General features: G+C 46.5%; 1 protein-coding gene across 1 annotated transcript; it reads left to right on the top strand.

Annotated features, from left to right (window-relative positions):
* Window positions 1–24,113, top strand: LOC101637479 (chromosome unknown open reading frame, human C16orf70). The gene is made up of 17 exons (XM_004690488.2): window positions 1–83; window positions 196–316; window positions 5,891–5,973; window positions 9,307–9,390; window positions 14,177–14,220; window positions 15,596–15,675; window positions 15,934–16,028; window positions 16,653–16,750; window positions 16,847–16,959; window positions 18,931–19,064; window positions 19,419–19,502; window positions 20,126–20,208; window positions 20,459–20,502; window positions 21,016–21,059; window positions 21,200–21,258; window positions 21,809–21,881; window positions 22,636–24,113. Exons 2-17 carry the CDS (start codon window positions 253–255, stop codon window positions 22,720–22,722), a joined length of 1,269 nt encoding a protein of 422 aa, XP_004690545.1. The 5' UTR covers window positions 1–83; window positions 196–252; the 3' UTR covers window positions 22,723–24,113.
* Window positions 24,114–24,119: the final 6 nt, after the last annotated feature.

The raw sequence follows: 24,119 nt of genomic DNA, 5'->3' as shown, positions 1-24,119 counted from the left end.
ACGGCCGGGCACGCCAGTTTTGCTGCAGACGCTTTTGCTGCCGCCGCTGCCCCTGTCGCCGCCGCTGCCGCCGGTGAGGTGAGGTGAGTTGAGGTGTGGTGCTGGGCCGCTGCCGCCGGTGACTCGGGAGGAGGTGAGAGCAGGGCCGCCGCGGGCCGGCGGGCGCGTAGATCAGTCGCTGCTTTGTCTCCTCAGCTCGGGTCGCGTCTGCGCTGCCGCAGGGAGGCCGCCTCGGCCCGGCGAGCCGAACCAATGCTGGATCTGGAGGTGGTGCCCGAGCGCTCTCTGGGGAACGAGCAATGGGAATTCACGCTGGGTGAGTATGGGGTCCTGATCTCTCTGGACCTTGCTTCCCTCCAGGCCCTTCCCGCGTCTGATCTCTGCGCCCTGACGCCCCTGCGCCCGTGGCTCCCGGATTTGGGCTCCAGGCACCAGATACCCGCTCCGACCGGCCCGACCCGCCTGTCGGTCGCTCTGCCGGGTCTTCACGCCCTCGCCTCGGGCTTCAGTAGGGCCCCTTCCGGGCACTGGTACTATAGTCGTAATAATAACAATGGCTGACACACCCCAAACACTTCTCTGAGGCCTGTTCCTCCTCAGTTGTGCGTAGTGTTCTCCAGTGCACCCGCCTTGGCGTCTGAGGGTCAGATCTCTTGTTATTATTTCCAGTGTGCGAACCAAATAGCTAAGAGGTGACTGACACCCTTAATCATCGCAGTACTGTCTCTTCTCAGAATCGGATGTCGGCACCTCGTCTAGGCAGTGAGGAGAGCTTGTGTGTTAAAGGAACTTGTGACTTGTTTCCTCCCCGTTTGACTGTTGTGGCTTTGTGGTGTAATCTTAAACGCAGACCTCAGTTATGGGCCTTAGAGGTAGCATGAGGTATGGGAGTTCAGGGAAATTAACATTCAGCTTATAGAAAATGCAGTTTGGTTGTTTCGGGCTTGTTGACCAGTTTCCCTCCTCCCCAATGTCACTACCTTTATGTGCACAAGTAACATTCAGTAACCCCAGTGTGTGTTTACTTTGATGTTCTAGCACTAGGGGAAGGGGGTGGGGAGCAGGTGTTGATGCTGTTTGTTTGTACAGTCCTGAACTTTTATCACGCTAATTTGGGCGGCTGGACTGAGTCAGCTGCTCCACTGGGCTATGGCTTACCCTTGACTCTGGAAGACTGTCTATGAAGACAGGGTAGGTGAGAAAAGGACAGAACAGATTGTTGGTAGGGCTCTGCTAGTGCTGGGTGTCTCCATAAACTGAGCCAACTACAAGATTTCTGAGTTGTAGCAGCCACTTTTATTGAGACGGGTCTTAGCCAACTTTTCTCATAACTTGGACCAAGAACTTGGTTGGGAGGCTGGTGATATCTTTGCTTCCAGACACATTCATCATGCTGATGCTATTGGGCCTCTAGTTAGGATACAGCCTCCCCTACCCGTGAGACCTTTTGTTCTCAATCAAGACTTCACAGGGCAGAGAACCACAACCATAGCTTCAAACTGTGCTTGATGATGCAACCAAGTTGTGGATTTTCTGAGGTAGTCTCTTGACCAAGAGTAGTGATTAGTGTCAGTTGAGGCCAGGATTTAACCAAAAAACAAAACAAAACAAAACAAACCCAGGGAGGGAGAGCAAGGTTTCTGACAACTCTGGTTTTGTTTTGTGTGTGTGTTTTTAAAAAGTTTTATTTATTTATGCATACAAGAAGTGGGGTGTAGGCCAGAGGTGTGGGGGGTGAGAAGATTCATCAGAGACAGAGTAGGGAGCAGAACAGGCAGATCTACTGAAATACACTGCAGAGGTGAGCAGCCGGTGAGGCAAGAGAGGTCTGCTGCTCCATGTGGGTCACCACCCTGGCCAGGATTGAACTCATACTGTAGTGGCTGCAGAGAGCTTCATAGTACTGAGACTTAACCCCTTGCACCATCAGGGAGACCCTGTCACCTGTTGCTTTGATACTTCAAGTCCTACTCCTAACTTTGCCAGTTTCCAGGAATCACAGGTTTGAGTACTTTTTTCAAACTGTCTAACTAGCAACCAAAACCTTAAGGGGGAAAAAGGCATTTCTGTACATTGGGAATGAAATTAAACTTCAAGGGAGTCTTCCGGGGGGAACCTGAGATTTGGTTATTCCTTTGTCAGTCTTAAAAGTCTGCATTTTAAAATAGCGTCTAAGAAATGGTGGTCATTTAATTTCTCAAGGCTTGAAAAAATAAGTTATTTTTTTCCCCCTGTCAATCTTCTCCAGTTCCCAACACATTTAAACTGCAGTTGAATCCTATGAGTAGGGCGAGGTCTACAGAAGTGAATCTCTTCTGTAGAATTACAGTCCCAGGCTAGAGAGCCAGTGCTTAATTCAAGTTCATAGCTCGGTAAGGTAATTTTCATTTGCCGGATGAGGAACATACTCAGAAACAGCTGAGGGATTTTCTGCTTCCACTACTCTGCCCTTCTGAAGATGTCTTAACATTGTGTCCAGGTTTCTTTTTGGAATCTGTGCAAATACAGATGTATTTAGACTTGGCCATCATCTGCTTGGCATCACAATGGTAAGCTGCATCCAACTTCTTGGCTACCTTCCCATCCTTTGTGTAACCCTGGGAGTTTAAGGAAATGCCAACAACATAGAGCCAGACAAACCTAGGCCAAGAGGAATCCCTGAGAACACTACCAATGACTTGACCAGTGGCGGAGCAGACAGTGCCGATTTGAAGTGTTTCAATGAGACTTGCAAAATGTGTTGATGTGGGGGCTTGTCTCTGACATTTTTAAGTTAATTTTGAAAACGCCACAGTAGGTAGATTTAAAGGAGATAGCTTTCTCTGAGTTTATTTAAGAGATACTGATGGCTCTGCTTAAGACAGCATGTACTTCTGCAGACTCTGCTTACAAATATTGAAAAATTGCATAACACATGATCTCATGTCATGAAGAGAGAGGGAAGGATTAGATTTTATTATGAGGTGTAGAGGTTATGTAAGATGCTGTAGAAGGGGGAATGGGACTTGATCTGACCCGGGTGTTTAGGGAAGACTTCTTGTCAACCTGCAGGAGCTGATACTTCAATCTCTGGAGCCAGCAAGCATCAGGAATACTCTATCAGAAGTCTACCTCCTAGTTTCTTAACTTTACAGTCTTCATAGACTTAAGTCTTCTAGCTAAGTTAAAAGTGGGGGTGCAGAACAGGTGGTGTGTATATAGGGAACTGTAAGCAAATTAGTATTTTAAGTAAAGAATAATATACTAGGGAAAGAAAAAAAAAAGTAGTTCCCCAGAGCCCCAGTTCTCTTTGGTAGTAGGCTCGTAGGACATTGTTAAGGACTGTTGAGGTTCAATGACAAAGATGATATTGATTTGTAAGGTGTGTTCTGGGCATGATGTAGGAAGAATGTTTGGAGAGACTGGTTTTGGAAAGGTGCAGGATGAGAAAGAATCTAGATTTCTGGCTTGAATGAATGGGTAGATATTGGCGGTGTTAAGTAAGACCCAGATTGAAAAGGTTACTTTGTTTTAATTTAAAGATTTATTTCTGGATATGTACAAGAGCTGGGGTGTAAGCCAGAGGTAGGGGAGGGGAGAGGATTCACAAGAGACAGAGTGGGAACAGAACAGGTAGATCTACTGAACTACACCGCCCAGGGGAGCAGTGGGTAAGACAGGAGAGGTCTGCTGGGCCATGTGGTCAGCTCCCTGGCTGAGGATCGAACTCTTGCTGCAGTGGCTGCGGATAGCTTCATATGCTGAGACTTAACCCCTTGTACCTCCAGGGAGACCCTGAAAAGGTCACTTTCATCTGTCAACTTTTTATCAGCCTGTAGAGCTGGTAAAAAAAAGAATAAAAAAGAACTATCTACTTGAAGAATATTCCGGTAGTTTCAAGAGCAAAGACCTAGAGTAGCAGAGAATTTGATGTGAGCTAGTAACAAGAGGAAACACAATAAATAGAGGGGAAAAGGTCAAAGGTAAATAAGGCCCAGAATATTCAGGTCCTGTAGGTGAGATAGCACATTATTTGGGCTTTATTCCTTGTAATAGGAAGCCATTGGAGGATTATAAAATAGACATATGGTGAGATCTGTCCAGTTTGGAAGGCTGGCCGTACATTCCACATTCTTTGGAGTTAGGTAACTGGGAACAGTTGGAACTGGGACAGTGCTCCTATTTATCATACATTTGCTTTGTGCTGTTTAGAGGCCCTGTATAGCCTTCCTTTATCAGCACCTGTGAGGACTGCTTTATCTCCTGCAGGTGGGCTTCTGCCTGCATGACTCAGGATCCCAAGTTTCCAAGACTAGGAATTTGATGTGGTTAGGTAGAAAAATAACCCTCCCTTTAGAAACTGACTTGTGCCATGTAGGTCAGAGAAACCCCGTGGCCTTCTCTTTCTTGGCACCTAACTGAGCTTATCTGTTTTCTCGTTGTGGGTGTTTGCCCATTTTCTCTAGGAGAGACAACATAGATACTCCACCATTTCAGGAAAGACAAAGCTGGTGATGCTTTATTCATATTTTCAAAAAGTATATATTAAGCCTCAACTATATGAGACTCAGTACTGTCAAGGCTGACTGGGGTACTGGCTCCCTTCAACTTTCTTCAAATCATAGACTGGACAATCCAATGAAGGCAGAAATTGTACTGCTGTTTAAGTGTAGATGGGCCAGTAGTATTTAACCTTTTAATCCATGTTTAAGTTCTCTTCTGCAAATCACCTCTTTGAATTGGAAGTAAACTGATCTTGAATGTAAGCCACTTGCTGCTCTGAGATCTTATGATGGTCCAGGGCCTCTTCCTCCTCTGTTGTCATCACCGGCCCCATCATCCAACTGAACACATTTACTCAGCAGTCACGATGTGGTCAGCCCTGTGCTCACTTCGGGGCTCTAGGGACTCGTCAGTAGCACAGATACACTATGCCTGTGCTCAAGGAGCTGTGTGTCTTTATTTGCATTGTCTCTGTATGTTTCTTCTTGCTTGAAATTTAACAGACTCTGATTGCATACTTGTTGGTATTCCTTGTGTGTCCCTGAAGTCTTTTTGAGATGTCCTTAGGATTTGGATTCTTTAAAATGGGGACACATACCAATCTATGAGTCAAAAACCAGCTATTAAGGGTTCGAGGATATTTTCTGGGTTGATCCAGCAAAATCCCTAGGAGGTACACTTATGATTTTTAACTTTTTAAAAGTCATGTGGGGGCTTTTCTTGGTGGTACAACTGGTTAAAAGCACTGCATTATGAAGCTCTCTAAAGCCACTGCAGCACGAGTATGATCCCCCTCCAGGGAGCTGACCCATATGGCACAGCAGACCTCTCCTGACCCGCCTGCTGCTCCCCTCAGCAGTGTTCTTCAGTAGATCTGCCTGTTCTGCTCCCCAGTCTGTCTCTGATGAATCCTCTCACCCACCATACCTCTGGCCTGTACCCCAGCAGTTCTGTAAGCATAAATAAATTAAAAAAAAAAAAGTCATGTGCTCCTGCATACTCAAGTAAGAGATGAGGAGACATGCCAGAGGAGAGAGGGGGAACCTGCCCCAGGTCACATGTAGTCCATGGCAAAGTGAGAACCAGAGATCCAGTCACCTGTGCTTTCCTCACTCTGTCATTGGTCTGTGCAGACTCTGTTCTCCAAGCCCTCTGCCTGCTTTGGGGTCCAGACAGAAGTGCCCACCTCCTGGAGGCCTTTGGCGTATTCACTCCTTCCCCTGACCTCATCCAGCTGCTCCCTTAGTGCTTGCTGCTCACTGATTCTAGCTCTTCCTGCTTACTCAACTTGTACTTACTCAGATGTCTGTAAACAGCCTTAGAGGCCCCTGCTCCTATCCAGGACTTTACTCTAAGAGCTAATGATGCCTCACCCAAGTAACCACAGAGGTGTCCTGCTTTATTTCAGGTATGCCACTGGCTCAGGCAGTAGCCATTCTTCAGAAACACTGTCGCATTGTCAAAAATGTCCAGGTTCTCTACAGTGAACAGGTAAGTGGTGGTAGCTGATTTGTTTACTAAAATAGCATCCCTCTTCAGTGAGTCACCTCACAGAGATTGATATTATAGCAAAAGCTGACTGGCAGAGATTACTAGGTCGATATGTACAAATGGAAGGCACCCCAGTACTAGGTGACTACTTTTTTATTTTTTTTAAAGCCTGAAATTGGTCTCAAATTTAGTGTTTGAAAGAACAATAATAACTGAACTTGTTTTTTCGTTTCTGTTTGATTTATTTGCTGACTTTAAACCAGGGGCTTTGCAGTGGGTAGTCATCTCAGGCGTACTCTGTGGTCTTCACATGCTTGCCTTCCACTTTGCATCTAAAATAGTCTTTCCTGGTTTGTTGACTGTTTTGGTTTGTATTCAGCTAGCTAACTTCTGGCTAACAGAGCATGCCAGACTTGAAAAGCAGCAGGTATAACTTGGCCCTTTAGTGAGATTGATCTGATACTTGGAAATTGCAAAATATTTCTTCCCTATTAGTGGACTTACTTTCCCTTTTTGTTTGTTTGATTTATGGCGCTCTCTATTAAATACAAGTCAGTTATTCCAGGAATTAACCCCTATTGTGTAAATACACCATGTCCTTGGAAAGATCTTTTTCATTTCCAAAAAGAGTATGTTTTAGGTTAACTCCAGGAAAGGACTTTTTTAATCTCATAGCTTTTTCATATTTGTTTTATTAAATTAGAGATTATTTTATAGACGTTTAGGAAGAGGAGTCTTTTCTAAAATGCCATCTCTCTTCCACTTGAAACCTGTGGTTCCTCTGTGACACACACCGTGTCATGCCATATGGAGCGGACTTTGTGGACCCTGTGTGTCGCAGCCTCAGGGAATAGTGTAGAGCCTGCTCTGGCCACGGGTGTCTGCGGGAGCTTGCTCAGAACCTGTAAGTGCCTGCTGGAGGTTCTTAGTTCTATTTCTTCTTTGTTCTAAAGCAAGTAACAGTTTATACTTGACATGAAGAATGTTGTAGATTAGAGGTAGGACAGAGTCAGAGTTAAGCCAGAGGTTACAATTTGCAGTACTGTGTCCCCCTAGGGGCCTACTGAGGGCCAGTGTGAAGGGTCCTCTGAGCCAAAAAATGCTTAATCTCCAAGTAAGGGCTTGGATTTCTTGTAGTGCCTCCCACAGAAGGAGTATTCAGAGTAGTAAGCAGGGGTTCCTGAATGCCAGCGAAGGATGATAATGTTGAAACGGGGAAAACGGGCTTGCGTCTTGAGTGTGTAGGTACGTGCCTACCTACATATTCAGCATTCAGTTAAATCAAATTCATGCACCCCAGGTTAGGCAGACTTTGAACTCTCAACCAATTTTTTTAAATCGAGTTTTTTTCATTTTTTGTTTTTATATATATTGCTATCTTTGTTGTCTGTTGTTCTGTTATTTGGGTAAAAACAGACATTTTATTTAGTATTAAGCTCTTTTCCCCTCATATCTTCTGAGAACTGGAATCAGTTAGAAAACATAGTTTTTGAGTCTAGGCCTTGGTTCAGATTCCTGCTCTTCCCATTTCTTAACTGCAAGTTCAAAACCTGTCTGGTTCTTTGTCTTTAATATGGATATAGTTCCTTTAGAATAATCTTTTGACGAGGATCAAGAGAAGATGGTTTCAGAGCTCTGATGTGGTACCTCTCAAATGTGGGTGCTGTTCACGACTGTCTTTCTTCCAGTTCTTTTTGTCTCCATGTTTTCCATCAATTACAGAAAATGGTTTGGTCCCATTAAATGCTTCAGAAATATTTTTTGTCTGTAGCAAATCACACCTTGGAAATTAGATGTGCATATCAAGTAGGTCCCATCTTAGAGGGGAAAATATTAACAATTAGTAGCAGACAGCTTTATTGAATTGTTTCATATGGAGAACTTCATAGTGTTGGGCTTAAATATCACATGCTATATATATTTTAGTTCTAGAGATCTAAAGTACTAATAAGATATCGACCATGAGGAATATTTGCTTGCTTCTGAAATTGCTTAGTTGTGTCCTGAATTGTAACGATGCCAGGGGAAAAAAATGATTAGATCTTGGGAGAGTGTAAGAAAATCCAGAGGCTTCCAGCATTCCTCCCCCAAGCAAGGATCTTGAAAGATGATAAAATGTTGCCTCATCTTGCTTACTGCCATGAGATGGCTCTTAGAAATAGAACTGTGTGTCATGTGTTGATTTCATTATTCTGTTCTCTTCCTTGAATCCTAATGGTTTCTAGACATCTACACAGACCAACTGGAAAATTACAACATGATAGTGCTACCTGCTTGGTACTTTGTAAAGATCATTGGGGTGAATAGACAAACAATATGAGCTAATTCCATTAAGCTTTTTGGGGAACATTTCCCCATTGAGCTCACTTAGCAGCCCCTCTCTCTACCCCTGACTGCCACACAACTGTCATTCACTGTGCTCGTCTTGAGAAATTCTCTAAAGGGACTTCTCTAAACCCTTTTGAGAGCTGTGCCAGTTTTAAGAAGGGACAAGGTTTTTAGATAGTGGTATTTAGCTTCTGCTTTTGAACAACCTGGTTCCAGGCTGTGGAATCTTCAGAGGTTGGTTTCTTGAATCATACATTGGAGCAGACAGGAGGAAAGAGTGCTGTATACTCTAGTGCTGTATGTGGTGCTTTCTGACCTAGGCTCTCTGTCCTCATAGCAACCCTGGAGGGAAGTGATGGTGGTGTTCTCTTCAAGAAACTAGCACTCAGAGATACTTTGAGAGTCATTGAAGGTCCATCAGTGCTACTCAGGGCCCTGTGTTCTGTGTCCCACTGTGACTGGGGTTGGGAACAGATGTAGAAATAAAACTTTGGCTTTTCAAAAAAGAAGCATGTGTGATATGGGATGGTGGGGGGAGTAAAGGAAGGAGTAAAAGTGTCATCACAAGCTACTCCTGTGGCCTGGAATATGACCCAAAACAAAGAATAAAATGTGTTGCTTGACAGGGGTTCACGATTACCTGTTGAGTTTGGTTCCTAGTGTAGATTTGACATCAGTAAGCCTTGCCGCAGATGTGGGCCCTGGACCCTCAAAAGGACTTGGCTTATATATCTCAAATAGCTTTGGCCTTTTCCCCCAGTTTTAAAGCGCGGAAGAGAGAGGCCCATCAGCCAATACTGTGAGGCAGCTACTGTGGGCTGGAAGTAAAGGACACTGCACCTGCTTGCAGCATTTTCTTTCTGGCTTCCAAGCTTAGCTGTGGGGATGGAAGGAAGAGCTGCCCGCGCCTAAATATCCATGTGCGCTGTGCTTGTGTTTTAAGGCTCTCTATAGTTAATGGCTAGTAAATTAGTTGTTCAGAATGTGTTTCATTTTTGTTTGTAGTCTCCTCTAAGCCATGACCTCATCCTTAACCTGACTCAGGACGGGATCAAACTACTGTTTGATGCTTTCAATCAGAGACTAAAGGTAAATATAAATGACAACTAAACTTCATGCCAGTCTGATTTATATGTGCTGTGCGATGTTTCTGAAACTCCTCTAAGTTGGAATAGTTTTCTGTGATTCGGATACCACGATGATGTGGGAGACTGAAGCTATGTGCTACGTTTATTCCTCTGAAAAGAGGGAATTTGGGGGGAGTGGAGTGGATGGTTGGAAAAAGGCTGGCACAGACTTTAGTACCAGGAACAACCATGAGAAAGGGGCTTTCATTCCAACAACAAAAACAAGACAGAAACTAAATATTTAGCATAAATTATCCTGAGCCGTTAAAAGGTACTAAAAGTGGGACCAGGTTTATGTATCTTGTCGTTTTACTTGATTCTTAGGCCAAACAATGACTTGGAAGGTGAAAAAAGGAGCTGTTCTTCTGAAATGCTGGGGGTTGGCCTTAACACTGCTAGCAGTGAGTCGCTTCTTTAACCCCTTTTAGGAAATTTAAGTAAATAACTTGCTGGTGTGGATGGTTGTCTTAATTGGCACCTGTTTAAGTCCAGGATGTTTTTAATATACTATTTACAAATGCCTGGGCTTCACAGGTTAGTCATGTGACACCAGCCTCATTGCTCAGAGTCACAAGGCTAAATGTGGCACGGCTAGGTTCTGAGGTTGCCATTCCAAAACACATACCTTCTAGTTCTCGAATGAGCTACTGAGGAGTCAGGACAGAGCATGAGCAAAGGATATGCACATGGGATGAGAATTCCTTATTTGTGGGGGTTTTTTTTGTTTTTGTTTTTTAAGCAGGGTTTGATTGGCAGCTAATAAGGCAGGGTTTGGGCCCCTCCTGTCTCTTCATCCTGCCTCACCCAGATCTGCATAGCACCCACTGATTCCCAGCTCCACAGTGCTCACTGTTTTCAGCCATAGTACATGGAAGGCTTTATGTCAGAATATTCTGCAGCCTTTAGTAAAGACATGACTTTAAAAAAAAAAAAAGGTGAATATGAACATTCTCTTTTTTTCATTAAAAATTTATTTATTTATGCATACAGAACTGAGGTACAGGCCAGAGGTGCATATGTGGTGAGAGGATTCACTAGAGACAGAGTGGGGAGCAGAACAGGTAGATTGTGAAGTATACTGGTGAGGGGAGCAGTGGGCAAGACAGAAGAGGTCTGCTGTGCCTTGTGGATCACCATTTCTGGGGCTGGGGATCAAACTCACACTGAGGCAGCTGTGGCTAGCTTGCACTGCTGCACTTTGACCCACTGTGCCACCAGGGAGGGCCTCAGTGTGAACATTCTGCCCTCTGACTTGCCTCACCTTATGGACTCAGTCATCCTATGGTCAGTGTGGCTTCATCACAAAATGGGGGAGAAGTAATCTGGAAATAGTTTTACAAAGAGTTACTTGCCTTTGGCTTGGCAAATCCACTTTAAGAAACATAACCCAGGGCCTCCCTGGTGGCTCAGGGGTTACAGTCTCAGCACTGCCAAGCTATCGCCACTGTGGCATGAGTTCAATCCCTAGCCAGGGAGGTGCCCCACACGGTTCAGAAGACCTCTCCTGTCTCGCCGACTGCTCCCCTCACCAGTGTACTTCATCGCTGTTCTGCTCCCCACTCTGTCTCTGGTGAATCCTCTGCCTTTGCACCTCTAGCCTGTATCCCAGTTATGTATGCATAAATAAATAACTCTTTAAAAAAAAAACAAACAAGAAACACAACCCAAAAAAATTAAGGAGAGGGTTGTGTTGAAAATTGCTTATAGTATTACAGAAGTATTTTTCATAGTAATGGAAAGTTAAAAGTAAACTAAATGAAGAACAAAAGGAAATGGGTAGGCACCCCATAGAATCTACAATGTATATTTAGTGAACACTTGGTAAGGTGACATGTTAACCCCATGATTGAATCCCGTTTTTTTATTTAATACTAACAAATCTAGGAATACCGCTTTTGCCAGTGAGACCATGGAAGGACAGAGGATAAGCAGTCTGCTTGTCACTAAACTTATTCCTGTATTATCAGTCGGGTGAATGGCCACTGGGGACGGAAATGACTTAGTCTCTGTCACTTGATACGGAAAAAGTGCAAACACACACTTCTGTGTGAGCACACATTGTGAGCCCACGCTGTGGAAATGTGAAAAATGGGAAGTACAGTTTCAATGGAAGGGGGTAAAACAGAACCTTTGCTTCTGGCATTTGTGTACTCCTTAAGAGAGGAGACAGCTTTCCTGCCTGCCTATGCTGGAGCCTTTCTTTGTCTTTTTTTCCTAATAAACCTGCCCTTTTAAAATGTTAAAGAAAAGAAGAGAGAAGTCAAGCCCTTTCCTGATCTTCTGGAAACTGTTGGGGAGCAATTCTTCAGTTTACCTTGCTTGGCACCAGCTCTGTCTTAACACATCTACCTGCCCCTCAGTTGAAGAGCTTCAGAATGCTCTTCTCCCTGATGCTGTCTCCTGAAATTTCTCCCCACTTTGGAATAAGGCTTCAGGGCCCCCTGTGGTGGCGTAAAGGGTTGTCTCAGCGCTATGGTGCTACTGGCAACCACTGCAGCACTAGCTTGATCCCCGGCCAGGGAGCTGACCCACATGGCCGGCAGACCTCTCCTGGCCCGCCCGCTGCTCCCCTCAGCAGTGTAGTTCAGTAAATCTACCTTTCCTCACACCATCTGGTGAATCTTCTTAACCTCCCTCCCACATACACACACACACCTCTCTGGCCTGCACCCCAGCGTAAATAAATAAAATAGATGCATAAATAAATAAATCTTAAAAAAAATATTTCACAGGTCACAGTGTTACCAACACCTGCCTTTTCCTAGCTTAGCTGCTGCTCTGTCTCCTCTTCTAAGGAAATCAAGGCCTTTTCCAGCCCAGAAAATGGGAAGTCTTAGCCTTTATAGATTTCCCTGTTTGTCCCCATGGCCCAGTAGACTCCATGGGCTAGAACCTGCTCTCTTGGTGACTCGAGGACTCCCAACGTAGATGCTAGCTCACTTTCCACAACTGCCACTCTATACGCTGTGATTAACTCTTTCCACTTTCCACTGTTGTCCCATTGGGCAGGTGGGGTTGAGGTACCTGTAAGTGTTGGTCTGGGCTGTGGACAGGTGGATAGCTGACCATCTTCTGGTATGTAAGGTTGCCTGACCTTACTGACAGGAAGAACACCTTGGAGACCCAACCCCACAAGTTGAGTGCTAAGTCCTTGGGGGTTGGTCAACAGCCAGCCCAAGGATTAGCAGTCATGGGGCAGAGCCTCTCTTTGTTATACAAGCAGGGCTTCTTTCTGGCTGTGGTGTGAGGCCCTCTGCCAGTGAGGGGCCCTCCCTGGTGGTACAGGGGTTAAGTCTCAGCACTGTGAAGCTTTCAGCAGCCACTGCAGCATGCGTTGGATCCTTGGCCAGGGCGGTGACCCACATGGCACAGCAGATCTTTCCTGTCCTGCCCACTGCTCCCCTCAGCAGTGTATTTTAGTACATCTGCCTAATCTGCTCCCCACTCTGCCTCACCCTTGCACCCCTGGCCTGTACCCCAATTCTGTAATGCATAAATAAATAAATCTTTAAAAAAAAAAGCCCTACCATGCTGGTTTGGCATTGTATGCTGCCTTGCCCAGGCTTTCTAAAGGAGACATTAGATGTTTTATGAATGGTAGCAATCCCCTTTCCTTCCTGTATGGCCTCTCTTGACACCTCTTTTATACTTCCAAGTTTGTTTCACATTTGCCCTGCAGCTAGTTTGTTGCCAGGCTGACCCATCTGATATGTGTTGCGAACATTCCCTGAGCAAACGAATCAGCTATACTCCAAGGGGCTTTTCTTAGTGGGTTCCTAACACACTTCACACACCAACAGTATGGGAAAGGGCTGATTGAAGTGCTGTGGTGGCCCAGCAGAGCGAATGATTCTTTGCAACAGGCAGCATAGTTGTGATAAAGACAAGAAATTTCCAGCTTATTCAGTGTTAAGGTCTCTGAGCAGTTAGGAACGGTGCTGGCCAGGAGTGAATTATGTCTCAGTGTTTATGGCAGTGCTGTGATGCCCCTGCACCCAGTGCCCCACGGCCCCTTTCAGGCTCAGGCCCAGATGGTCAGGACAAAGAGACATTGTGCCAATCCTGTGTGTGCCGCTGCAACGAGCCAGCAGCACTGCTCGCTGCCAAGCCCTTGACGCCACTGAGGGTTTGGTAGCACTGGTAGTTTGAGTGTTTGATGCAGGTTTGTTTGGGATTTTGTAGGGATGGTATGTTCAGTCTTCTGTACAGCCAGCTGTAGATTAGAAATAACCTGATCCAGAGCATCTGTCCAGAGTATTGAGCAGCCCACTGGCGAAGGGGAGGCTTTGTTGTGTACAGTATGTGTTTTCCTCCAAATTTAACATTGAGGGGGAAATGTAATGTGCAGTGCTTCAGGGATTTTTTTTTTTAAGATTTATTTTTATTTATTTGTGCATACAAGAACTGGGGTATAAGCCAGAGGGTATGATGGGGTGAAGGGATTCACCAGAGTCAGTGGGGAGCAGAATGGGTGGCTCTAGTGGAGCACAGTGCTGAGGGGAGCAGCGGGTGAGACAGGAGAGGTCTGCTGTGCCATGGGGGTCAGCTCCCTGGCCGTGGATGGAACTCATGCTGCAGTGACTGGTGCTAGCTTGATAGTGCTGAGACTTAACCCCTTGCACCACCAGGGAGGCCCATTCAGAGGTATTTTGACTAGATTTTCCCACCTTTTTATATAAATGTCTTGTTAATTTTTTCTTCAACTAAAGCATGTCAGCAGCTCTTCAATGTTTAATTTTTATTTTTAGGTGATTGAAGTATATGACTTGACTAAAGTGAAGTTAAAATACTGGTAAGTTTTCTCCCCTGTTGGTATATATATCACAGACTTGGTATAAACGGACTTTATTTCCACCCTTTTTGAGTTAATAAAGGCTCCTGGCCGTAGTAATTCCAGGATTACAGCCTAGGGTCATGATTTTCTGATGCAACCTCTGGCCTCTGCTCAATTTCTGAGAAGGAAGGAAGGAAACCTCACTAGGAACATACTGACTTTGTGTATATTGACTTAATTAACCCTCTGACAAGGCAGGGCCTCTGCTTACAGGGAATCTGACTGTCCCCGGGTCACAGCTGCCCAACCATGCGCAGCCTTCTTCGTGCCTCTGTTTTCATGAACAGCAGAGGTAGAACAAGCCAGATCAATCACCAAGCAAGTGTTAAGGAGAATGCCAAAGAGAGATCACTATTTGCCAGCCAAAACCTGCTTTTTAAAGTGAAAATGGAATGACCAGTATGGTACATAAATATCTGAGTGCCTGTGTGGCAAGTGCTGTTAGCATCTAGAATAGTCCATTGGGCAGCTCTCCTCCCAGACTGCCCATCTGTATCTGCACAGGTGTCTTTTTTCCTTCTCCTTTTCCTAATAAACTTGTCCTTAGAGAACTCCATTTGGTAAGTTTCTTTAACAGGCTTCCCTTTCCCTTGGGGAGAATGTGAAAGGGCCCAGTTCTAGAGTAGACCCAGCAACGCTTGCTGATCAAGGGTTGGACAAGCAAATGTGTACTGTACTTCTGTGCCTTTGGGCAAGTCCTTAACCGCATTGAGTTCGTTTTCTCAACAGAGGAATGAAATAATGTACCTGCTGGGTTAAGAAGGATACAATCAGTGATACTACTAATTAAAAATATGTATGTTTTTGATCTTTAAGCATTTTCTTTAAAGTCATGAGTGCCTTATCTCCTTGAGTTTGAGTGTAGTGCATTTTAACTCTTAGGCCCACTCCTTGAGTTTTTTGCCATTTGCTTGGGACCCAGCCTTCTACCCACCTACCATTCACATCAATAGTTGGCCTGCCTATTAAGGAAGCGAGCTACCTCACTAGGGTACACCTTTTTAAAATCACCCTTTTTTTGGCTCATCCTTTTTAAGCCAAACTGCAAGTAGCTATATTGGGGAAACACATTAACACTGTCTGTTCTGATGGCCACTCCAAGTCTAAAAATTTGTTTCTTTCTGAATTTTGCCTGGTGTCTACAATGTCGTAGGATGCCCTAGAAAATAAATTCTGGGTAGCAGCCTCAGAATTGACTTGTTACCACTTCCATAATTTCTCTTACTTAAAAACTTCTTGAAGTAAGCTTACCTGCCTGTTTAGGAATAACTCTTCCAGCCACATCTCCCATAGTCTGTGGAGCCTAGAATTTAAAAATAACTTTGTTTTTCAGTGGAGTGCATTTTAACTCTCAGGCCATAGCTCCCACCATTGAGCAGATCGACCAGTCTTTCGGTGCAACCCATCCTGGAGGTAAGCCAGGCTCATCCACACCCTTGGGTCCGCAGGGGCAGCCCGTAGTGGTAACACTGTGTCATTCTAGCTCCAGCCCCCTAAAACTAGTTTCCTGTAGGCCTTGGGTGTTGGTACTTGGTTGTAAAGAGAAGTTCCTCCTCCTTAGTAGGTCAGTTTAGAAACGAGACACGGGAAGTGTTGCTGTCATACTTCTCCGCAGGCTGACGTGTGTTCGCACCCCTGGTGTCACTCAGCTCTCTTCCCCCTCTTCCACAGTGTACAACTCTGCTGAGCAGCTCTTCCACCTCAACTTCAGAGGACTGTCTTTCTCTTTCCAGTTAGACTCATGGGCTGAGGCTCCTAAGTATGAGGTTAGTCCTTTGCTTTCCCTCCACCAATGCCCCAGTGCTATGGACCATAAGACAGTGCCACGGGGGGAGGCTGGATGGGAACCATTCTCTGGCTTCCTCCTCTCTGCGAGCTTCAGGGCCAAGGGGAGTAGCGTCAGTGGGGTTCGGTAAAATCAAAGTCCAAACTGGCATTTCTAAGACAAAAAGACTTCCCATTGCAGAAGGAAGCCAAGTCATTTTAGTGACCAGGCCAGTTGTACCTTGCTTTAAATCTCCTAATCATTGTGATTTTTCTCCATGGTCCAGAATTTAAGAGTATATCATCTTTGCTTTTAGCAAAATGTTTTATTCATCTTTAGGCAATAACATCCTTAGGGTAATAAATAATAGCTTTATGTAAGGCTTATATTTTATTAAAGAAAGCATCTACATTTTCTCACCTAACAAGGAAAGAAAAACAAAATAAAATTAAAGATGAATTTGCGTGGATGGTGGGAGAGTTTATTGATCCAGATCCAGGTCTGACTGGGAGCTTCGGCCAGTTCTTAAAGACTAGAAGGAGGGCTGGGGAAATGCCAGAGATTGAACCACATGGCCTGCAGTGAATCTTTTATCCTTAGTAAATCTTTGGACCTGTGTTTGCAGCCCAATTTTGCCCATGGTCTAGCTTCTCTCCAGATACCCCACGGAGCAACTGTGAAACGAATGTACATCTACAGTGGAAACAGCCTCCAGGACACCAAGTATGTGGGAGGGGGCGGGAGCTGAGCTCCAGGCTCAGGCCCTGGGCTCCCTGGAAGGGGGGAGCAAAACCTCCACTCATCCTATGCCTGCCCCAGGGCTCCCATGATGCCCCTGAGCTGTTTCCTGGGCAACGTATATGCCGAGAGTGTAGACGTTCTTCGAGATGGAACTGGACCTTCAGGTTTACGACTTCGCCTACTTGCTGCAGGTCAGTTACTGATTTGGAGTGGTGGGATTGGAATCCTCTAGTCATGCGGGATTTTAGATTATCAAAGGACAATAATGAGGATTCCAATCCCCATTATTAACATGGAAAACAAACGTTCATGCTTAAAGGTTTCATTTAGTTTTGTGAAGGGATAAAATGTGATCTTATTATTAGCAAATCCTAATACATGACAGGAGCACTGCTTCCTTCAGTGTGTACGGCAGCCTTCCATGTCCCTGTGTGACTTTATGACTTTCAGGCTGTTTCCTGGAGATACAGCTGGTGGACTGCAGTCTATATTCCACTCCCCCTTCTCTACCCTTAATTCCCAGTTCTCAGAGTATGCTGGATGGACGAATTTCTTGAATTGTGGTTTGACCACACACCCTGCTGAGAGTTTTGATGACTGTACAGCAACAACAACAAAAAGCTGAAGTAGCTGATCTCTATACCTCATTTTGTAATGTTCTTGTACTTGGCCATTCTCAGCTACTTTTGGTCTTAAAAGGATAGGACTATCCTGTTGGAGTTTGTGTCCAAAAAGATGCCCTTGAGCTTTATTTGGTTTTTGAAAGAATTAAAAGGTCAAATAATTTGGAATCTTCTCATTCAGGAAGAATCATTGCTTGAAATTGCAGGGTTGTGAAAGATGGTACAATTATCTCAGGTGACAACCGGAAAAGCCTACTGGGGTTGGAGCTCCCCGCCAATTCTGACTCCCACCCTAACTGCTCGCGTGGTCAGTAGGGGAAACATTTTAAGTCAGTGTCTGCTGAGTTGCTGGCCACTCCAGTGCTCATGGAGAGTTCCCTCCAGCAAGCCAAGTGGCAGCTTGTCTTACCTGACCCATTTCTCCTATCTGTTTCTTTGTGGAGTATGATTGCAGTGATGCTTTTAATACAGAAAGTCAATTCACCTCTCTGGTTTCCCATAGTAATTTATATAATGGCTGACACGAGGGAATCAGAAATTAAAAGTCTCCTAGAACTAAGGGTAACTGCACTTGACTAGGCTTTAGGCAGAGCGAGACAAGAAAACTCACCAGTGAGGACCCCTTTCCTCTCGCCCCATTTGGACATTTACCTTGGCCTGCTACCTGGAGACCGGTGTGCAGTCTGGCTTGACAGGGCTTTTCATGGATCCTGTAGGTCACCTAAACTGCCCAAAGCTCCAGGACTTAATGGACAGAGATTAATGTGAACTGTGCGTTTTCCAAGGCTTGGCTAATTTAGACACGGCCTTTGTTTGCTGCTCAGTGTATATGTGCGCTATTTCAGATTTTCAGTCACTGGAGTCATGTTTGTCTAATAAGTGGATCGTTGGACATAAAAGCCGTGTCAACAGTGCAGAGTAAGGAGTGTCTGGTTGTGGTACCAGGAATTGTGATCTCAGCTTCCTTTATTTCATTTTGGGCAAAACACTTTGTCTTCCCACCCACAAAATGGGGGGGAAATTTACTCTTTGTGTGTCTTATTACAATTCTGCAACCACTTCTGTGTGTGTATGTTTAACTGGAACCACTTCTAAAATGTATCAAACTCAAATTAGAGATTCTCCCAGTTATAGAATGTTTGGCGGATCAAATGGTTTATCCATCCTTGCACTTACCTGGCTTGTCACTTTTGAGTATAGTGGTCTTTTGGGTGTTTATAGAATTAGTGAGTGAGTTAATGGGTGCTGCACTCTTGGCTCTTTATAGAGTAACCTTTAAGTCCAGTCTCTCCTTAGGGGCTACTGTTGAGAGGTAACTTTGAACATAAATTCTTGCATCTTGTTGGAAAACAGCTTGTATGAACAGCTTAGCGCTGTTTACTGTACCCCAGTCGTATAATTATCTGCTTGGGAAATTCATGCCATAGCTCTGTTGTGCGCAGAGACCGCTCCTGATGCGCTCAGCATCCCCTCAGCCTATGGCACAGGGCTACAGGGTCTCCGGCTCTGATGTGGAACACTTCTCCCTGTCCTCTGCAGGTTGTGGACCTGGCCTGCTGGCAGATGCCAAGATGCGGGTATTTGAGCGCTCAGTGTATTTTGGTGATTCCTGCCAAGATGTTCTTAGTATGCTCGGCTCTCCACACAAGGTCTTCTATAAGTCAGAAGACAAGGTAGGGGACATGTATTTATAAAGTGAATGGAGGCTGTCTCTTATTTTTTGTAACCAATGTTAAATAAATAAAGATACACTGCTGTTTTCCCATAGACCTTTTTCTGTTTAAACTGATGGAGAAGTAAATAGAAAGCTTTTCTCTGAGTCTTGTTGGTCAGAGTGCCTTGTCTGGACACCAGAACCTGGCCTTGGTCGGCCACAGCCAGTTAGGTTGGTCAGCAGCAGCAGTGGGACTCCGACAAGCTTGCTTACCCTCTAGCTTAATGTTACATGAGAAATACTTTTTGTAAACTTTAATATAAGAACTTTGTTGAGGGGGGCAGATTTTAATTTGCTGTTTTTGTCCCAACAGATGAAAATTCACTCTCCTTCCCCTCATAAGCAAGTTCCGTCCAAGTGCAATGACTACTTTTTTAACTACTTCACTCTTGGCGTGGTAAGTTGTGATTCCCTAGAGAAGATGCACTGGACAGTGTTCTGAGCACACTGTCCAGCTGTGACCATGCCTGGCAGCGGGGAACCAGGCCCAGCTAACTCCCATCTCTTGACTTCTTTTTTGAGAGAAATAGCTGGGGGCTATGGGACATAAAGTAAATCTTTTTTAAAAGTAGGTTCCAAAAAGGGAGAAAAGCAGCATTGGATCTTCCTGTGTGGGAAAGACCTGACTGGAACCTGGAGTAGTGAGGGAGTGGCAGTGGAGCATAAACTCGCGGAGATGGTGGCAGGAGGGCTGATACTGTTGTAAGCTGGATCTGTTTTGAGTTCAGGGGCCAGTGATGATAGGTGTCTGAGAAGATGGAACGAACAGGCCAGCCCCAACAGGATGTAGTGAAGCTGTTGGTCGAGGGTAAAATTAGGGATGACCCTGGGGTCACAGGCCTGAACAGCTGGCATGGTGTTGGGGCAGGAGGAATCGCTTAACAGGCAGCATCAAATTCAGGGGAGAAGCTGGAACTTGAGTTCCAGGGGTTGCTGACTTCTACAGAGAGCGTCCTTGAAAAGGCCCCTGTCCCGCCTCAGTCACTTGCCCTCCTTGGTCATCCTTCTTCTCTACCCCAGGACATCCTCTTTGACGCAAATACACACAAAGTGAAGAAGTTTGTCCTACATACCAACTACCCTGGGCATTACAATTTTAATATGTGAGTATGCCTTTACCTGCCTCTAAGAAGTGAGCTTTGGGCTGAAAAATCACCAGGAAAAAGAGCTTATGGCTTTGGATGTTCTATACCTGAATTCTTGCTATTTCAAGGGAACTAAACATTTACTGAGTTTTACTTCAGGACTTTAGGCCTGTTTGATTCTGTTTTTCCTGGGGTGCAGGGCTCAGCTGTAGGGGTGATCAGATCTCCCAGAGAACCCAGCCTATATCTATTTGCCTTCTTTCCCTAGTTATCACCGCTGTGAGTTCAAGATCCCACTAGCCATAAAGAAAGGTGAGTAGCGGGTGTCCTCGGGATAAGGGGAGGGTTTTGGAGTCTCTCGCGGTGAGAAGGGGCGGGGCTCCAAGCAGAGGGTGGCCGCGACTGGCAGGGCTGATGGAGCCTTACCCGCTGCTTCTGCCCATAGCCTCATCTCTGGGTTGACCTTCTGACTCTGGGGCCTGCATTATTCTTGGTCTCTAGTCTCCTGGAGACCTGCACAGTCTTTTTCTGTGTCTGTGGAATGACTGACCTCTCTAGTGGAGTTTCCTATCTACAGATCACCCAGGGGCTCCCAGCCCAGCCTTGACTGCAGTTCACACCTGACTGGCTCCCTTCAACCTTCTACTCTCCCAGAGACTCCAGAACAACCCGACTACCCACCTCTTTACTCTAAGCCCAGTGCAAAGGGTGGCCAGATCTGAATTCTTCCTAGGGTTGGGGTCACAGGTGGGCTGAGCCATCTACCAGGTATAGAGCTGAATCTAGACGGGGGCAACTTCCAACCACCCTGTGTTCTCTTTTCAGAAAATGCAGATGGTCAGACAGAAACTTGCACAACTTACAGCAAGGTGAGCTCCTATTTTCCCACCTGCCACACCCCGAAAATAAGGTGAACATGAAACTGCCAGCAGTCTGGGACCCTTGTCCTCTTTGGTCATTAGTGTGGTCAGGTACCTGCTAACCCCCTGCTGCCCCGTCCTTCTTGCAGTGGGACAATATCCAGGAGCTCCTGGGCCACCCTGTGGAGAAGCCTGTTGTCCTGCACAGGTAAGTAACTGGGAGGCTGCTGACACTGACTGCCCATCCTGCTCCTCGCAGCCTGGAAGCACAGCAAAGCCTAGCAGCAGGCATTACTTGAAAGTACAGACACTTCTAAATATACTTCCCACTCCCTCCTCAGGGGCGGAGGGGGGCAGTAGGACTGGGGTGGCTGTTCTCGTTCGTTACCTGTATCAAGGTGGCTGCCCCCCACCCTGGGGACAACTCCCCCCACTGCTAGACGGGGTGCCCCTCTCACTCTTAGCAATTAGGAAGTGAGGCAGTTGTGATAACTGTCGTCGGCTCGTTTCTCCCCTTGGAAGCTGCTGCCTGCCAGTCAGCATCCCGTACCTAGTCGCCACGCTTCCTGGGGCCTCCCCTCCTCGCCACCCTGGTGCAGTGCACAGTCTGTCTCTGCCTCACGGCTGTGCTGGCTCCAGAGGACCTCACGCACCTGCGCACCGCACGCAGGCTGCAGCACAGGCCGCTGGTCGGTGCTCCGATCTGGAAGGGGCTGGCCGTGTGTCTGCCCCTCTGATTCTGGTTTTCCCTGCCTCAGGTCCTCCTCCCCAAATAACACCAACCCATTTGGCTCCACTTTCTGCTTTGGTCTTCAGAGGATGATCTTTGAGGTAAACCCTGGGGGCTGAGCTGTTAGGTAATGATGGGCAAGTGATTTGAAAGAGACAAAGAGGGTCAACTCCCTGCTGGGTGATTACTCCCAGCAGCTGTCTGCCTGTTCTGCTCCCCACTCTGTCTCTGCTGAATCATCTCACCTCTGGCCTACTCCCCAGTTCTGTATGAATAAATAAGTAAATCTTTAAAAAAGAAAAGAAAAAGAAACTGGGTTGGGGAAGTTTGGGGTTACAGAGGCTAAGCCTCTGTCCATCAAGCTAACAGAGTAATGGAGATCCCACAGTTACATCTGAAAACGAAAATACAGAGAAGGGAACCACAGGGCACCCAGGGGTGTTGGGGGCCTTGGAATGCCATGAAGATGAACATCGTGTGGGTGGTGGCTATAAAGACTCCCCTGACTTGGGAGAATAGTCTCTGCCCCTCTTTACCCTTCTGAATGCCACACCTTCAGCGGAAGGTTCAAAAGAACTGGGCAGATGGGTATGGGGAAGTTTTATGTACCCCAAGAAGAACAGGAAGATGGTCTCTGGGGCAGAACCCCTACAGGGGTTGGGGGGTGTTGGGGCACCCGGTCCGGCGTGTGTGCCGGTGTGTTGCACACGCAGTCTCTGCTCCCATGCTCAGACTCCACCTCAGGCCCCTTCTCCATGGAGCCCCTCTGATTCCAGAGGAGGCTTTAATGGGTCCCGCCATCCGCTCCGCCGTATCACTTGTGCTCCTGTGTGACTCACTGTCTTCTCCCACCAGGTCATGCAGAACAACCACATTGCCTCGGTGACCCTGTATGGCCCCCCCAGGCCTGGTGCCCACCTGAGAACAGCAGAGCTTCCCTAGGGACATCACCACCCATGCCCCTTGTCCCCTGGAACTGTGTTGCATCCTGCTCAGTGGGCCTCCAAGTGCCACCCTGTGGGTTTTCTTGGACACCTTGCCAGTGTTGAAGGGCTGCTGTGATGTTCTGAGGTGGGGCTCAGGCTGGGTGCTCTGCCGTGAGGTGAGAGGCCCAGATATTCCTCTGTCCATCCTCAGCCTGCTGGTGCCAACAGAGAATACAGACTGCAAAGAGAAGCACAAACTCTGAGCCTTGATACCCGGACCCAGGAGCTTCCACCTGACATGTAAAGAGGCAGGGTTCTGTCTCCCTGGTCCCACACACATTGGGAAAACGTGGGGCTCTTCTGTGGCTGCGGACACAGGCACCCGGGAAGAGGACAAGGTCCTGCCTTTGGCGCCACATTGCCACATGGCCCTTACGGCAAGCAGGTGGCATGTCCATAGTACTTGGTTGCGACTTTTGCACTACATCCACTTTAGTTACTTGATGAGCTGGCTGTGGCCACGGCGGCCCACCCGCCCTTCCCTGTTTCTTTCTCGCACGCGCTCCCGGCCAGGCCCGGCAGGTACACCCAAATGGCTGAAACACCGCTTTCTACCATCCAGGCTCGTGCCCGGACCTGGTCTTACCACACACCCCCGGCCCCATCTTGGAGCCAGCCTCCAAGAGGGTCTGCCCGGCAGGGCTGCATGTCTCCATCCCGTCTGCCTCTTTTATTTAATGCCAAAGTTTTAGCCAAAGACATCTTCCTCTTCTGTTGTGTCTCAGCATTGTGTTCTGCACTGTGGGCCAGCTCCCCTGCCCCAACCCTGGGCAGGGTCTCCTAGGTGGGCCTGTTCGTGGCTCAAGGCCTTGGGGACCAAGGAGAGCTGGGCTGCTCAGTCTCTTCATGGGTCTTACTAAGGAAGTAGCATATGTGCTTTAAAAAATATTAATCCTTTTGAAAAGAATTGCGAAGAGAAATGTATAATTTTATCCCATTTTTAATATTTTGGTCTAGCAACTTGTGATACATAGATGAAAATTTTGTGAGTTTTTCAAATGTGTGTACAGATTTTTGTAAATATGACTTTTGTAATTAACTCATGTACAGCCTCATCCTGTATAGTTTAACAATGAATGTGCAGGGACCTGCCCCGGGCTCCACGTGGTGACTGGGCCTACAGCTAGGCTTGTGTGGCGCTCCCGTGACTTTGTGACTAACTGGTGTCTTCCCACTTGGACTGTGGCCTGGCCAGAGACCCCCGCACAGCCCACTGTCAGGGACAGCCAGGACTGTTCCCATCCTCCTGGAACGGGGGAACCTTCCTCACCCCCTGCCCACACCCCCTTCAATAAAGATCTTTGCCCTCAGCAACGGCTCACATGTTCCGTTGCTGATATGTTTGTACTAAAA

Source organism: Condylura cristata, unplaced genomic scaffold (assembly GCF_000260355.1).
Source record: "Condylura cristata isolate star-nosed mole 26May11 unplaced genomic scaffold, ConCri1.0 scaffold00028, whole genome shotgun sequence".
NCBI lineage: Eukaryota > Metazoa > Chordata > Mammalia > Eulipotyphla > Talpidae > Condylura > Condylura cristata.
The sequence above is the reverse complement of the archived record's forward strand: the minus strand, read 5'-3'. Positions and strand labels throughout refer to the sequence as shown.